Here is a 16062-nt window from a genome sequence, read left to right as displayed (position 1 = left end):
CAGTGTCATTTGTCGAGCCTGTTCAAGGCGGTGCCCCCCCCCCCTTGGCTCTTCCTCACTTTTGTGTTTATTTCTAGTTGTATTACCTACCCTGACTGCCTCAAGAAATTTAACTCAATTCAAATTATTTAACTGGAGAACATTGACCTTTGGGCCTTCCACCCCCACCCCTCCCCCAGCTTCCTAGTAGAAACAGATTAAATGTTTAAGCTTTTAAACAGCAAAAAACAGAATTGAACTTGTTTGAAATTGAGTGGTTTGAACAATAATGAGGAAACAGTATCCGTGCGCTTTCCAGCAGGAGAGCCAATCTTCTGAGTTTCTGCAGTGCAAGTACACTGGAAATTGATTCAGATTTGCTCATGCTGTTTAAGAGCAGAGATAAAATAGAGGAGATTCAATTTCTCAGGGAGACTTCGCATTGTTGTTATCCCTCCCCCCCCCCCCCCCGTGCTTTTTATCATATGTGATGGATGGATGGATGCCAGAAGGGCGTAACAAAATGCAATCATCCAGTTCCCCCAAATAAAAGAATGTAGGGTAGCCTATCTGCTCTTTCCCTTTTTGCATAAGTTAGCATTTGAAGGCAGTTACCTGCTTGGGAGAATGCAGTCATAGGTCACTTCGAAGTCCCTGACTGTCATTTTGTGTCATTCATTGCATTACTGTTTTGAAAGCAAAATCCTCATTCCATGGGAACCTTTGAAAAGCCTAAGATAAAAAAAGTTCCAGACCAACCTGCCCTGAGTACACTTCAATACTATGTTGTCATCTTGCATGTAGAAAAGCATTTTGTAAATCAAAATAATCTTTTTTAAAAAATTGAAAAATTAATTGTACCCCTTTGTCTGCATCTTCTTTATCAAGTTGTGTGAGGATTGGGTTTCTTTTCTCAATGCCTCCTGTGCTGTTTACATTCCTGAAATATACAGACATCCAGCTAGATCCTGTTTGCTGCAAAATAACAACAACCAGTATCAACCATCAGTGCCGGTCAATAATATTTGTGATACATTTTTAAATGTTCAGTTGACTGAGTTTCATATTTAATGAATAAAAGTATAGTAGTAGTAGTAGTAGTAGTAATAGCCTGAAGAGAAAAAGAGCTGGGGAGAAAGGCCATTGCAGTCTATGTCCTCTACCCCTATTCCCCCCTCCCTGCTGGTTTTGCTAATGAAATGCTGTTTGTCAGAAGGAAATATAAATAAGAAAACGAATGAAGAGATGCACTCCCAAATTCTGCTTGCCAATTCTAAATATCCCAAGTGTCTGGGGTAAGGGCAGAGAGCTCGCCTGTCTCCCATTAATGGAAGAGCTTTCCCAGGCGCCTCTTGAATTCTGATAATAGCTATATCGATCACAGAATACGATTGTCTGCTGACATCGGCCAAACAGTGAACTCTGAGCTCACATGGACTAACAGTTCTTTTCTATTGTCTATCCACCAGAAGTTGTATTTATTTATTTACTCCCTCCCGTCTCGGTCAATCCATCATGATAATTTCTTTTAAATAGCATTGAGAGCTTGGATCAGTCCAGTTTTGCATATCTACGATCAAAATTTGAATTACTTGAATCAAAATATAGATGCATGGTTCAGTTAAGCTTTTTTTTTTCCTGACAGTTGACTTGTCATGACGATAACCTAATGAAGAAGAATCTTTTTTCACTTCTGTGTGACCATTTGTAGGTTTATATATTCATTTATTTCATTTAGTTTTTCCTCTAACCCAACCCACTTCAAGTATTCAAATTAAAGTGCAAATAAAAAAGCTTCATTATTTATAAAATACTTACGTATCTCTAACGGAAGAACATATGTGAGAGGCATTATTGATTGTCTGCCTTAAATCAACAGAAAGAAAACAAGGAATCTGGTGGTCAAAACTTTTTTTCAACGTCAGTTTTTATGAAAGTGTACTAACGCCATGGATGAAACAAAAAGAGCATTTACATTTTAAAGGTGTAATTCATAACAATAACAATAATTCCTCAAGATATTAGAAAAAGAGTTGTTCTCTTTTCATAGGACACTTTGTATGTTTTCGTAAGAAAATTACCTTAAAGTAATGGAGCTAATTTCTCTTTAAGGAACCCGAAAAAAGGATCGGTGACACCAATATAAAATCTTAAATCCTCAATGCGAAAGGCAATTATCTATGATTATCAGTCCATGAGAAGTCTGGGTGTATAGAAATAAAACATATTCTTTTAATTTGTAATACTTTAAAGTACTTTAGGCAATCTTTTGTGTTAACTGCATGAAAGAAAAATCTGCTATTTTCCCCAGATTTTCAGTGTAATCCTATAAATTAATTGCGCAGAAGAAAAACCCACTGATTTCAGTGGGACCGTCTTGTAAGTTAAATATATGCCTGCAGTCTTCATTATGTTCTCAAGGATCAGAACTATTTGGGCATCAATATATATGCAGGTATCCCCATGTTTTTTCTTGGTTGTGTCTAAAAGAGGCAACATCTACTGCAAAGGACCAAGTAGGGATGTGAAGAGGGTATGTCTTCTCTAGCTTCAACTTTGATCATTCTAAAGAAACAGCCAGTTTGGCTGGTGCTATTTATTATATCTGGCTGAGAAGCACTTTGTCTCCTTAAATTCTTCCCAAAACCAGAGAATCAATAGTTTCATACTGACCCCAAAATGCCAGTCTTTTTAAAGAATGAATTTCCAATGAAAGGTATTTGTGATTACAGTATAGCCTCAGATTGCCAGAATCATAGATAATATTACTGATCAGTTGTGTACTCAGGATAAGATAGATTTTTTTAAAAAAAGATTAATCTGTTATAGTGTGGAAAGTAAATATTTGATCAATTTACTTCTAGGGCTTCCCCCCCCCCCCTTAATGAAACCTGCATTCTTTGGGGGTAGCTCATCTGCGGTATTCTCGACTTGCTGCTTCATAGCCTCACTTTAAAGCTATTTTTGTTGCCCGCTCATTCATATACCTATATAAGTGTAAAAACAAGGCTTTGTCGGGTTATCTACCCATATAGTGTTCAAAAATTGAAGCACCTGCCTAGATAACCTCAATAAACATATAATGTACATCTATGTTAGAATGCTTTTACTGCAGGGCCCGGAGTAGATAGGGAACAAAGTTATGAAGGCATTTATTTATCAATTTATTGCATGCTTCTTACTGGTTTGATTTATATCATGTAAGTGATTTATATTGTATACTGCAAGTGAGTTTTCATAATCGAGGATGGTCTTGTAACTTTCTCCCCAGTTCTACTCTAACACTTTCATGACTACGGTGCACTGTTGTTGTTTCTTACATTGAGTATGAGAACCGAAATGTACTCAATCCGTCATCATGCCTTAATAAAAAACATGTCAGTGCATGAAAAAGAATGGGGGCAATGTATTTGTTAATCCAGGAAATTGTTTTCTTTTTCTGTTTTAATAGTTGAATCTTGTCTCTAATGTCACGCTTTCCAAGACTGCATCAGAGGCTTCTCCACAGAGTTTACCTCATACTCCCACCACCCCGACAGCACCCATCACTCCTGTTACCCAGGGACCTTCTGTCATCACTACTACCAGCATGCACAACGTTGGACCCATCCGAAGGCGGTACTCTGATAAATACAACGTGCCCATCTCCTCAGGTAACTTGAAGGCCAGCTAGAAAAAAAAAGACTTTGGTCCTTCCCTTTCAAATAAAGCAATGAGCCATGGCTAACCAGAGCCCTCTTTACCTTCATTTAGCAGATCTTGCGCAGAATCAAGAATTCTACAAGAATGCAGAAGTCAGGCCGCCCTTTACATATGCCTCTTTAATTAGGCAGGTAAGCGATACCATCCCTGAAAACCAGCTTAAATCCAGGATTGTACATATATATGTGATTATATATAGTCAAGAAGAGATGATTAGCTAATACAGGCATGCTGACACTTTTGCTATATGGGTTTTTTTTTCCTCTCCACAACCGCAATACATATACCATAATTGCTTTTGATTAAGTATTACAATACGATGTGATTATTAGGAAATTCATTTCACACAACACTGAAAATGAGCCTGTTTAAAGATGGCAAGTCAATTATCACAAGCTATAGTAATCTCTGATCCCTAGAATTAATCTGAGCTCAAAATAATTACTAAGCTTTAATCAGCTAGTGAAATGTTTTGCATTTCTCTTTGATTCTGCTCTATGAATGACTAATAAATTAATATTTCCGTAAGGAAACAGAAATAAAACTCAAAACAATTAGATAATTCCATTTTCAGTTCTGCCATTGAGCTATTAAGTACAACCACTAATCTTCCATCGTTGTGCAAGTGTTTATTTTTCTCTGACTTCCATTTTGTTTTATTTATTCAGACAAATGTGCAAGTGTATTTTCTGATCAGAGTTGCATTTTAATTGCTTGACAGGCAATTCTTGAATCTCCAGAAAAGCAGCTAACACTAAATGAAATCTACAACTGGTTCACACGTATGTTTGCCTACTTCAGACGCAATGCAGCAACATGGAAGGTATTTTGTATTCCCTTGTATGATTTTAGCTTTACAATTTAGTGTTCTAGAATAGAAAAAGCCAAAAACATACCTAATTGTATATAAAAGACTGTGGTCTTCTAAATATAGATCAGTTGTTTTGATATACATAGGGGTGCCTCTTATCTGCCCAAACATTTTATTATTTGGCAGGAAAGAAATATATGCCTTTGAAATGCCCCAATTTGAATACCTATTATTAGTGGGGTTTTTCCTGCATGTTCTGATTGAACAACTAAGTCCATCTCTATAGTTGCTCCTAGTAGTGAAATATTTCAGCTGCTAAGATACAAAAAGAAAGGATGATTAATCAGTTGGTGGGTTTGTGATTTACACTAAAAGATTCTATACATAAAGTCCTTTTGCAAAAATTGGTAGAAAATTAGCTTTACAGCCTGCCAACTGATACACCTGCCTTAAATTAATATGCAAACTTCTAAAAATATTTGCTGGTTTATTATGAAACACAATACAGGTTAATTGGGCACAGCAGTAAAGTCACAAGCCAATAAAAATACTAAAGCTAGCTATTTAATAAATACCCCTGGTGCTTTAAATTTCAGTTGTTTGGCTCCCTTTACTTAATTTTTGAGTGTGTTTAAATTCTCATAAAATACTCCTTTCTTTAAAATCTGGCTACAGTCCAGAACGACAACACCTGGCACCTGAATATTTTTGCAGTTTTCTTCCAATATATATTTTCTTCCTAAATCTCAAAATGCTGTTTATCTCCCCCCCCCCTTCAGTTTCAAATGTCCTTAGAGAAATTGATAGAATAGTGTTTAAAGAGGTAAGCATCCATTGGTGCATACTTACTAGTTTCTTATGGTTTCAAAGGTTTTACTTCTTTTTTAAAAAAAAACTTGTTGCCAAAAGTCCAAATTTTGAACTTGGAAAAGGAAGAAGATGAAGAAAGAAACTTAAGTGACAAATTAAAATAGAAAATTGGGTCCTATTCTGAAATTAAAAATTTGCAGGAAGGGAGGCAGGAAGGAAGTTAAGTTTCTGCAATCTAACAATTAGTGTTGGCACTAGATTCCCTTGTTGAATATTGTTTTAGGATACTTTTTTCTGTTTTGGAGGAAAACTATCTAAAATAGAAAAAATGTTACATACTTTAACACAGGGGTCACCAACCTTTCGGATCTCAGGGACCACTAAATTCATAATTTTAAATCCTGTGGACCACTAATATGAATTTTTTAAAAAGAAAAATAGTATTTAGTGCAATATAAAAAATGCAAATAATTTTTCTGTGGACCACCAAAATTTTCTCATGGACCACCAGTGGTCCACGGACCACTGGTTGGTGACCACTGCTTTAACGCATTTATACTTTAAACAATGTTATGTAAGAAAGCTTGATTTTGTTTACATCCAGAGGAATTCTCAAATGATTATTATTTTCAAAGCTTAGTGCTTTATCATAAATATATGCATATATGAAGATGACTACTACTTTAGATTAGTGAAATAGCTGGATGAAAATAGAATGCTTCAATATCCCTGATGATAGGGCTAAAGATCAAAGGAGAATAATAGTCTTTATGCTACTTGGTTCCAAAATCTGATCTAATTGGAAATAATTACTTCTCAAAGCCAAAACATAATATAAATCTTTGGCAGGGACAGATATTTCTGAACTCAGATGCCCAAGGCCTAGTATCATTTAGATTTTGACATAGTATTATAAGGATCCATGAAAACAGTTTTATCCAGGACTACTTTTGCCCTTTAATAGCTGAGGATGGTCTAAAGATTTGGCATGCAATTACTATGAATGTAAGTCAGGTCTTCTGGATCACAGTTCAGATCATACAAAGTTTGCTTGGTCCAAATTGAAATTTAGAGCAAATAAGTATAAATTCTCACTGATTTCATCTTGCAGAACTGACGAGCAAGTTATTAGGCAGTTGAATATAATTCGATTTGAGGGTGAATTGCATTCATGTTGTATTGTTTTCTTTTTCCATACATAATATAGGTATTTTCTCTTGCCGATTATGACATTTCCCCCCACACACACATACACACATACACAGCCTTGAAATTCTGCTTCCCTGGCTATATTCCTTCTATACATTGGGAGCTATTCAAAAAAGCATTCAGAGAAGAAAGAAATCTTCTTTTTCATTATCAACAAAAGCATTGAAAGAAAGGATTGTGAATGTCTGCATGGTTTTGTTCCTACAGACAGTTATGGAATTACAATATAAATGTAATCCCTTACTTTATTATGAATCTGAAAATGCAGTTGATCCAATTCTGTGCCCTATTCTTCCCCCTCTCCCATGTGCTGCTTTGAGTACAGCACTCCTTCTGTACACATGCGCACACAAACAGACAAACTACCCTGTTCGCAGGTTTCCCCTGACTGAAGAACAGTAGCCTGGGAGGAATACTGTTGTCCATTCTTAAACATATTTTCAGAAGTGAAATAGTCAAACTGTCAGAATCCTTACTTATGTGGAAATGGTGGCGTAGGAATCGAGGGACAGATTTTATCTCATTGAAGACTTGAATTGTCATGTGTCATGAGCAGAAGTGGTTAACAAGCTTCATGGTTCCTTACCAGTTTCTACCTACATAATGACAGGATTCTCTGGTGATTTATTAATATTCTGCCAAAAATAGATGTAACCCTGCATTTGTTCAAGAACATGGATTGTCTTTTTAGCCTCTTTTGAGGAAGCAGATGTGCTACAAGAGTGAGAAAATTAGTTATGCTGTAGAACTGCAAATAGGAAATGATTTGGAATCCCCGCCCCTTGTGGCTCAGACATTCCTCTACTGTTTTAATTAATATGATAAATGTGTTTTGCCTAACCTTGGTTTCCACAGTGCATGTAGACAGTCATGATTAGAAAGCCTTTCACTATGTAGACATGAATTTGTGAATAAGGGACTTAGCCTTTTAGGTTATTTAAACATCTGTCAATATATTTCCCTGGCATTATGTCTGTAAAGTAGCCACCCCATTGACTATTGATAGATGTGAGTTAACAACCTATACATTCTTTGCTTGTTTTTTTTCTAAAGGGTATCAGTTGTGAATGATTGTGAATGATTTAGGTAGAATTTGTTAGAAAGCTGATTATAATCATTTAGACATATCCAAGGCTGTTTAAATTTCCAGGATAAGATTATCCTGAAAATCGATAAATCCGATGCTAGAGATGAAAAGAATAAGACATTTAATATGGTAGAAATAAAGTTCGATATTTGTACTATAATGGAGGACTTCACAGGTCTCCATATGAATTCAGCCTAAGACTAAATTGTGGACCAGCCAGAGTTTCTGGGACCTGGGTGGTGTGCAAATTCAATAAATAATTTAAAAAGTCAATTAAGATTTAATTAAACTAACAACTAATGAAGTCATCAGAAACATGACAAGCTTCATAATTCTGACAATAATAGCAATGCTTGAACCACAAATGGGGAATATTACGGGATATTAAGATCATCCCCTTCATAGTTCTAACACTAGTAATGAGGAACAGAAATTGGAAGAAGTGGTAAAGAACATGACTTTGGTTGGATGCATTTCCAAAATGGATTGCCATGCTATTAATATATAGAATTACTTCACATTTCTTAACTTTCCAGGCCATGAAAATTTAACAAGAACAATCAAGTTTTGGTTTTCGTGATCTTTCTTTTGCAAATCTTACAAGTTATACCTATACTGTCCGGTGTGGAGGGCGGGATGAGGGAAAGGGGGACTTGCCGGCTGACAATGCTAAGACTCTTTTTCTCATGGAAAGTTTTTTTTCCCAATGTTTTCTCTCTTATACTTGCTGCAGAATGCAGTGCGTCATAATCTTAGCCTTCACAAGTGTTTTGTGCGAGTAGAAAACGTTAAAGGGGCAGTATGGACAGTGGATGAAGTAGAGTTCCAAAAACGAAGGCCACAAAAGATCAGTGGGTATGTCCACCATGTTTGAACTTCTTAGCCTAGCTAGTTTTAACATAGAAGCTTTGGCTGCTAGATGGTGTTCTAGATCAACCCAGACGGTTTCACCTCGGCCCAGTCGAGGTGAAGCAGCAAGAGAGCATTTCATCATTACCATTTGTATGCCCAGCAGTCCCCTTTGCCCTTGCTTGCTTGGTGTTTGTTCTGCATCACATGCTAGAAGCTTGTAGGTGGCAATGCATATTAACCCTCACAATCCATTTGCTTAGGCTTATGGCATTTTATTTTCTTTTTGTTTTGTTCTGTTCTGTTTTTTCCTTTTCCCTGTATTTGATGTCTGTTCTGTTTCCCCGATCCCGTGCCCCTATGTTCCCAAATCATCTCGTTTGCCGCTGGTCTTATCCCAGGGTGCTATTCGCACCAACCTCTCCCTGCATAAGTGCTTTATCAGAGTAGAGGATGAGTTTGGGTCCTTTTGGACTGTTGATGATGAAGAGTTTAAACGTGGCCGTCATATTCAACGAGGCCGTCCTCGAAAATTCTGCCCCGATGAAAACTTTGGCGAGCTTGTTACACAGTAAGAGCTTTTACTTGCTTTGTGTGTGTATGCGTGTGTGCACTAATTTTTTCCCCCCAGTTTTTGTTTTTATGTTGCTTTTGCTTTGCATGGTGTATTCATCTCATGTAGACTTGCATTTCACAAAATAGTGGCATTGCCTTTGCTGCAATAATAATAATCATAATAATAATTTAAATGTCACGCTTGTACATACATTGCATTGCTTCTTGAAAAAGCCTACGCTAACATTTTATAAAATGTTTATAAGTCATATTTGCTTCAGTGCAGGGACACTGATAAATTCTTTATTAGCTAATATTGTAATAAACTATATGGTGTTAGGCTGGGTTTTATATGTATAATTTTTATATATAAAATGTATATATAAATTTTTCAAGTCATTCTTGCTGTCCTATATTTCTTTCATTGCTGTATATAATGTAATACTATATATCTAACTACAGGTAACTTTCAAATATTTGAAAACTGTTCAAAGATTTTACTTTTTTCATATTTTTCTGTTGACTGATTCAGAAGCACAATATGAGTCCCAGTATAGGATAGAATGGCCCTTTTTTAAAATTTTAATATTTTCTGCTCTTCTCTGAGGACTAGCATTCTTATTACTAAGTCTGAATTAAATTGTCATCAAGTGGAGTCCACTGACTAGCAAGCATTGCTTTTTTAAAACTTGAGTAAAACTTGCTCTAGGAAGAAAAGAAAGGATTTCCAGTAATAGGTTTTGAGGTTTATATTCTTAACTATTTTTTATGCTTTACTTGGTGAAAAAACTGGTTTACAGTCTTGAACAAAAGACACATTAGAGCCATGAAACTCACTTTTAAAAAGACGTGCATAGGATTATGCATGTGTTAATTGCTTTTAAATCCTTTTGAAATTGATATTAGTTTTGAAATTAAAAGTTAGTTTCCATTTATTTCAATGACTAGAACTTCCAGCATGTTAGAGCCCAACCCTTTCTCTTTTTACTACAATCAATAATTTAGGTCCACATTTAAAACACACAGATAGTTGTTATTATTACGTTAAACATTAGATCACCTTCTCAGTTTCTTAATGACCAGCCCTGTAGTTATAGATTAGACTATAAATGATTGAATAATATAAAAGCAGCATTCTCAAATAGCGAATGCTTCTGGATACTTAACTTCTAGAAAAGGAACAGCAAGTCCCAATGAATCAATGGACATAGACCCATGATGGCGAACCTATGACACACATGCCACAGGTGGCACGTGGAGCCCTCTTTGTGGGCACGCGAGCCATTGCCCAGCTCAGCTCCACCAGCCAGCTGATTTGTCTCTGGCATGGGGATGAGACACATATAGGAGATATGCACTTATGCATGGGGGGTTCGCATGCGCGGGGGCAGGGAACGGTACGCCACCCACACCAAAATGGGCTGCGGGGGTGCAGCGTGCCCCCACGGCCTGTTTTTTATCTCAGGAGGCTTCAGGGAGTCCTACCAGGCCCAAAACGGGCCACGGGCGGTCGCATGTGCATATGTGGGGGGAGGGGGAGCATGGGGGGTTGTGCGTGCATATGTGGGAGCATGGGGGGGTTGCGCATGCAAAAGTGCACCCCCCACTTTTGGCACGCGATGTCAGAAAGGTTAGCCATCACTGACATAGACCGTTAAGATGGGTGTTATGGGTTAGTTTTTTAGATCAGGGGTCTCCAACCTTGACCACTTTAAGACTTGTGGACTTCAACTCCCAGAGTTCCTCAGCCAGCAAAGCTGTCCACAAGTCTTAAAGTGGCCAAGGTTGGAGACCCTGATTTAGATACCATTTCATGGGACAAGAGTCCTAATTTTGTATCCTAGGACCCATCAGAACATTTACAGGAGTGAGTTGAATTCCCTAACCAGTTTCCTGCATGTCCACCGCAGTGAACTTTCCCCACTTGTTCTCTGAACAAGTCTGTGATATTTTTTGGCTCTCTTGCTTTTCAATCATTCTCATTTAAGGATGGATAATTCTGTTGGATTTCCTGCATTTTGTACAATAGGATCATTCAATCATTCCCACAACCCATAAAGCCGTACTCCTTCCTCAGGGCATTGACTGAGCAATCACTGTTCAGGGGGAGCTTCCTTCCTTTTAAAATAAGTAAGCTTGTCTGGATCATAGCTTCCTTACCATAAGCAACGAGTTGGAGCTGTTTCAGATGCGAAAGGCTATTTTTCTTACAAGCCATAAATGACTTTGTATTGTCCTTTCATTATAAGATGTGTAGGAAAATAATATGCCAGAAAGAGTCCTGCCAATATTAAAGGGACTTGTCTTTGCCTGCTTTTCCTGTCTTCCCAATCGCAAGAAATCTGAAGAAAAGTTAAACAATACACACACATTGTCTGGAGCAATACATGCAGTTCTTTCCCCATCCATAGAAAAAAACTTTTCTTGGTTCTATGAAAAGTACCCCTGTGAACACCTGCTGCTCAGAAAGTTGTGAAGATATATAGGTCCTCTCCAGCAGGAAATAATTCAAAAGACAACCTAAGGGCACTTAAAACATTTCATTCTGAAAAACTGGTTGCCTTTTTACTGGTGAAGTTTACAAATTTTTTCCGTTTTTCAGTCAAGTAATTTTTAAAAATTGGGGAGGAAATAATAGTATTTTTATGATATTACTATATTTTGTAACGTAGGAAAGAAACTGATTTCCTGAAGTATAACAGTTGACTGCATTTAATTTGTATGCTTTTTCTTTTCAAATATATTTTCCTTGCGCAGAAACCCCTCACTTATTAAAAACATGCAGACCAGCCACACCTACTGCTCACCTCTCAATGCTGCTTTACAGGTAAGATTAATGAGCGTGGCAAATACACCACATAGGCATGTGTGCCTTCTGTATTCGTTTCAAAATATATTAGCCTTGCTCTAATTAGATATTAAATTTTAATTCCGTTAAACTTTTTTCTTAAGTGCATAAAGCATCATGGTCCCTGGAGGCAAACACATCCCAGGCTGTTTCAGCATTAGCTAGATGCTTAGCATTTTGAATATTGTGGCAAAAAAATTAAAAGTTCACTTATTAATATTTATCAGCAGTATCATAATTTCCATCCTCTTATTTCAGAATTTCACTTGAGGCAAAAATACCACAAGTGTAATTACTCTAGCACAGCTATTAATGTGCTGAATGATAGGATAGGGTGTCACATGACCTTCTATTGTTCGTGGCTTTAAAGGGAAAGTAGATACCTCATCCTCACACACATATGCACATATTCCTTTTCTTCTTCAAAGGGTTTTCTAGGTGTATGATTCTAAATTTTTAAATAGCTAAACTTGATGTTATGCATGAGAAATGAAGGAAAGGGATGTCGGTTTTGTGATGCTGATCTCAAGAATATTTTTAAGCCAATATTTAAGTAATCTATGTTAGGGGGTCAGGGTTTATATATTCATAAACAAATGTTACAACTTTTTTACAAGCGGGTAAAAATGAATCAAAAGTTATTTTTCTAGGTATCATTGCTGAGAGAGATGCTTCTCAGCTAACTTTAGACTTTTATGTGTTTTCATTTTTGCATTCCTTTCTTTGTGTGTTTTATCATTTGATTGTTTATTATTATTATTTTTACTATTATACCATTTTTAAGTTTTATTTCTTAATTAAGCTTATAACCTATTCATCAAATTCTTATTATTAAACATAGTAAAGACATTGGCTCTCTCTGATAAAAGATCCCCACAATTTATGAGACAGACCCAGAAAGACTTAAGTAGCATGTCTCTAGAAAATTGCTTAGATAAATTAAGATTCTTAATTTAAAAACAATATATTTTTTAAAAAAATAAGGCTGTGGTGGTGCTTCCTTTGAAATCAGGTCATGAGAATATACCGATATTTGTAAAAATGTAGTAGCATTTTTCCCTTTCTAAACCAGAAAGTAGATTGATTACAAAATAAGTAACCATCTACATCTTCATTTATTACTTTAATTTATGTAGTAACTTCTGAAAAGCAAATGAAAGCATGTGTAAATGAAGCAACTGTAAATACCATTCATTAGGATCTTATTTTCCCTTGAGTCCTGCGGAGTGCAATTTTTAAAGACAAGCTTCATCTGAGGAATAGCATTAAGATTACGAGCACATTTTACATTCATGAGGCTGAAAGGCAAAAATGAAGAGATCCAGTGTTCCTTCAGCGTGTGTTAGCTATGTGACTAATTTCAATTAACATGCTTATCATACTGAGCAGTTCGTGTTTTTAGTTCTAAAACATGTGTTGTTGTCGTCATCTTTCCAGTCCTCTTATATTATGTGATAATATAACATTAATTTCGGTCCTATTATAGTGTCATCACTGAAAAAAAAATATCCCTGCAATGGGAAGTAGTGGAATTTTCATATTAGACTTACAAAGTATACAAAGTGAGATCAAATAAACATTTCATACCAATAAAGGAGAATGTTTGTAGCTCAGGGTTGAAATGAGGGGACCGTAGTGCTTTCTGAACATCGTCGTTTTCTTGCAGACATTTCATTACCACACTAGGTAATATCATCGGTGCTAATCATGGGTGATGAAATGTCTGCAAGAAAACAACCAAGTTCAGACAGTACCAAAGACCCCTCAAAAATTTATATTGCACAAAGGGGGATCAAATAAAAATCTATACTGTCAGTACAATTCAGTTCACACTGTATGCTGCTAGCAAGCAGCATTATTTTGAAGAAATTATAAAGGAAGCAAAATACAGGCTTCCAATCGTCACTCCCTTTCTCACTAAAATTGAGAAAAGTCAATCACAAAGATAAACGGGACACAATTTGATATTGGATTCAGGCTTGATGGATATGAAGAAGCAGTATGTTAGAATGAGCTTATGACCCAATGCCAAGTTCTCTCTTTGTTGTTGTTGCTGTTGTTGTTTGTTGCGAAGTTGTGTCCACCCCATGGACAACGTTCCTCCAGGCCTTCCTGTCCTCTACCATCCTCTGGAGTCCATTTAAACTCATGCCTACTGCTTCAGTGACTCCATCCAGCCACCTCGTTCTCTGTTGTCCCCTTCTTCTTTTGTCCTCAGTCTTTCCCAGCATTAGGCTCTTCTCCAGTGAGTCCTTCCTTCTCATTAGGTGGCCAAAGTATTTCAGTTTCATCTTCAGGATCTGGCCTTCTAAAGAGCAGTCAAGGTTGATCTCCTCTAGGACTGATTTGCTTGTTCGCCTTGCAGTCCAAGGGACTCGCAGGAGTCTTCTCCAGCACCAGAGTTCAAAGGCCTCGATTCTTTGGCGCTCAGCCTTTCTTATGGTCCAACCTTCACAGCCATACATTGCAACTGGGAAAACCATAGCCTTGACTATACGCACTTTTGTTGGCAGGGTGATGTCTCTGCTTTTTAGTACGCTGTCTAGATTTGCCATAGCTTTCCTCTCCAGGAGCAAGAGAACTAAAGTTCTCTCTTTAGTTGTCCTTAATTTGTGGCCCCACTCATTTGAAAGAAGCACTAATTTAGGGTAGCTTTTAAACCATTTTGTACTGGTGATTTCACTCTCTGTGGCAAAAGACAACAGATGTTTTGTTTGAAATTATACAGGCAACAACTATTTGGCTGATATATGATAGGAAATTAGCATTCATCACCAATTGGCAGCCACTTGGGACTCCAATAATATCAATAACGCCAACTTTCATTTTAGCATCTCTATTCAAAGCGCTACTGCAAACACAGCTAATTAAGCAAGCAGGCTCTCTTGTTTCATTGGTGCTCAATTCAATACATAGTAACTTTACTTGAAAGTCTAACCAACAGTATCATTCAAAGCCAAGGAAAATGCCCTTTGATTATTTCCCTTATTTCTTGCCCTGTTTGTGAAATAATGCATCTCCTATATTAGTTTCCTAATAGCACAATTTCTTTGGGAAACCCCTCCTTCTGCTTTTCCCCAGATTCTTTTACCAGGAGCAGTTCTAGTAGTGAGTTGAAGGGAATAGCAGCCATAGTGATACTGGTAGTCCTCAACTTACAACCATTTGACTATTGAAAGTTACAACAGCACTGGAAAAAGTGACTAACTGGTTCTGTGGTCATGTGATCAAAATTCAGACACTTGGCAACCAACATGTATTTTATATGGTGGCGGTCCTCCAGGGTCATGTGATCACCGTTTGCTATTTTCACAGGGAGCTTCCAATAAGCAAAATAATTCAATTGGGGAAATTCAGATTTGCTTAACAGCTGTGTGATTCATGTAAATCTGCAGTGATGTGTTTAATGACTACGGCAAAAAAAAAAAAGATTGAAAAAGTAGGTGCAACTTGCTTAAGGACTGCATCTCTTAGTGACAGATGTTCTGTCCCAATTGTGGTCGTAAGTTGAGGAGGGCCTGTTCAGAACATCAGAAGATGAAACCATGGGGATGAATAAGAGATCTCTGAACCTGTTTTTCTATTCTTAACTGCTTGTATGTTAAGCTTAGGTTGCTGTCCTGCTCTACAATATTCAGATCAGTAAATGCTATCCCTTCCTAGATGAAACTAACATTTCAGAAAACTCTGTTCTATTTTTTCTATCTAAAGAAAACTCTCCAGAACTTTGACTCTGCTAATTAATACACATCTTAAAGAAAAACAGAAACCATCAAAATAATGCTTGTGGGAAGGTTCTTTTTACATTTGTAAAAGCAAATGCATGTTGCTTTTTTCACTTTATAACATTTCAGAAGCCATTTTGATGTGCATGTGAGGGGTATCTGGAAGTGAAATTTTTAGGAAAAACCTGGGGGGGGGAGGGGGATTTGGTCGTAGAGAAGAAAAATTATCATCAGAGTTTCTAGATTAATAACTATGAGCATATCCAAAATGTCATAAGGATTTGTCTATTACTATCTCACTGCATAAGGATTTGTCTATTACTATCTCACTGCATCTCTGCAGAATTTGCCTTATGTCCACTAGTGGTTTTGGAAAAAGGAAAAAAAAAATAACAAGTGTTTTTCCTATTTCAGCTTTTACTAAATAAATTACTTTTTAGTACAAAGTGCATGACTCATTTTTTCTCTAAACCAGGGCTGTCAAGCT

At 36.8% G+C, this 16062-nt stretch overlaps 1 protein-coding gene across 18 annotated transcripts in view; it reads left to right on the top strand.

Moving 5' to 3' along the window:
- FOXP1 (forkhead box P1) overlaps positions 1 to 16062 on the top strand; it is a 755498-nt gene that overhangs the window by 672418 nt on the left and 67018 nt on the right. For 16 of the 18 annotated variants that reach the window (XM_058168797.1, XM_058168786.1, XM_058168800.1 and 13 more), the window contains 5 exons: positions 3431 to 3632; positions 3733 to 3812; positions 4403 to 4504; positions 8332 to 8453; positions 11760 to 11829. In XM_058168797.1, coding sequence (XP_058024780.1) covers positions 3431 to 3632; positions 3733 to 3812; positions 4403 to 4504; positions 8332 to 8453; positions 11760 to 11829 — 576 coding nt within the window. The remainder of the gene's footprint in view (positions 1 to 3430; positions 3633 to 3732; positions 3813 to 4402; positions 4505 to 8331; positions 8454 to 11759; positions 11830 to 16062) is intronic. The other 2 variants (XM_058168796.1, XM_058168794.1) reach the window with 1 other exon arrangement.

The sequence above is a fragment of the Ahaetulla prasina genome, chromosome 2, assembly GCF_028640845.1.
Source record: "Ahaetulla prasina isolate Xishuangbanna chromosome 2, ASM2864084v1, whole genome shotgun sequence".
NCBI lineage: Eukaryota > Metazoa > Chordata > Lepidosauria > Squamata > Colubridae > Ahaetulla > Ahaetulla prasina.
This window is presented reverse-complemented; position numbering and strand designations above follow the sequence as displayed.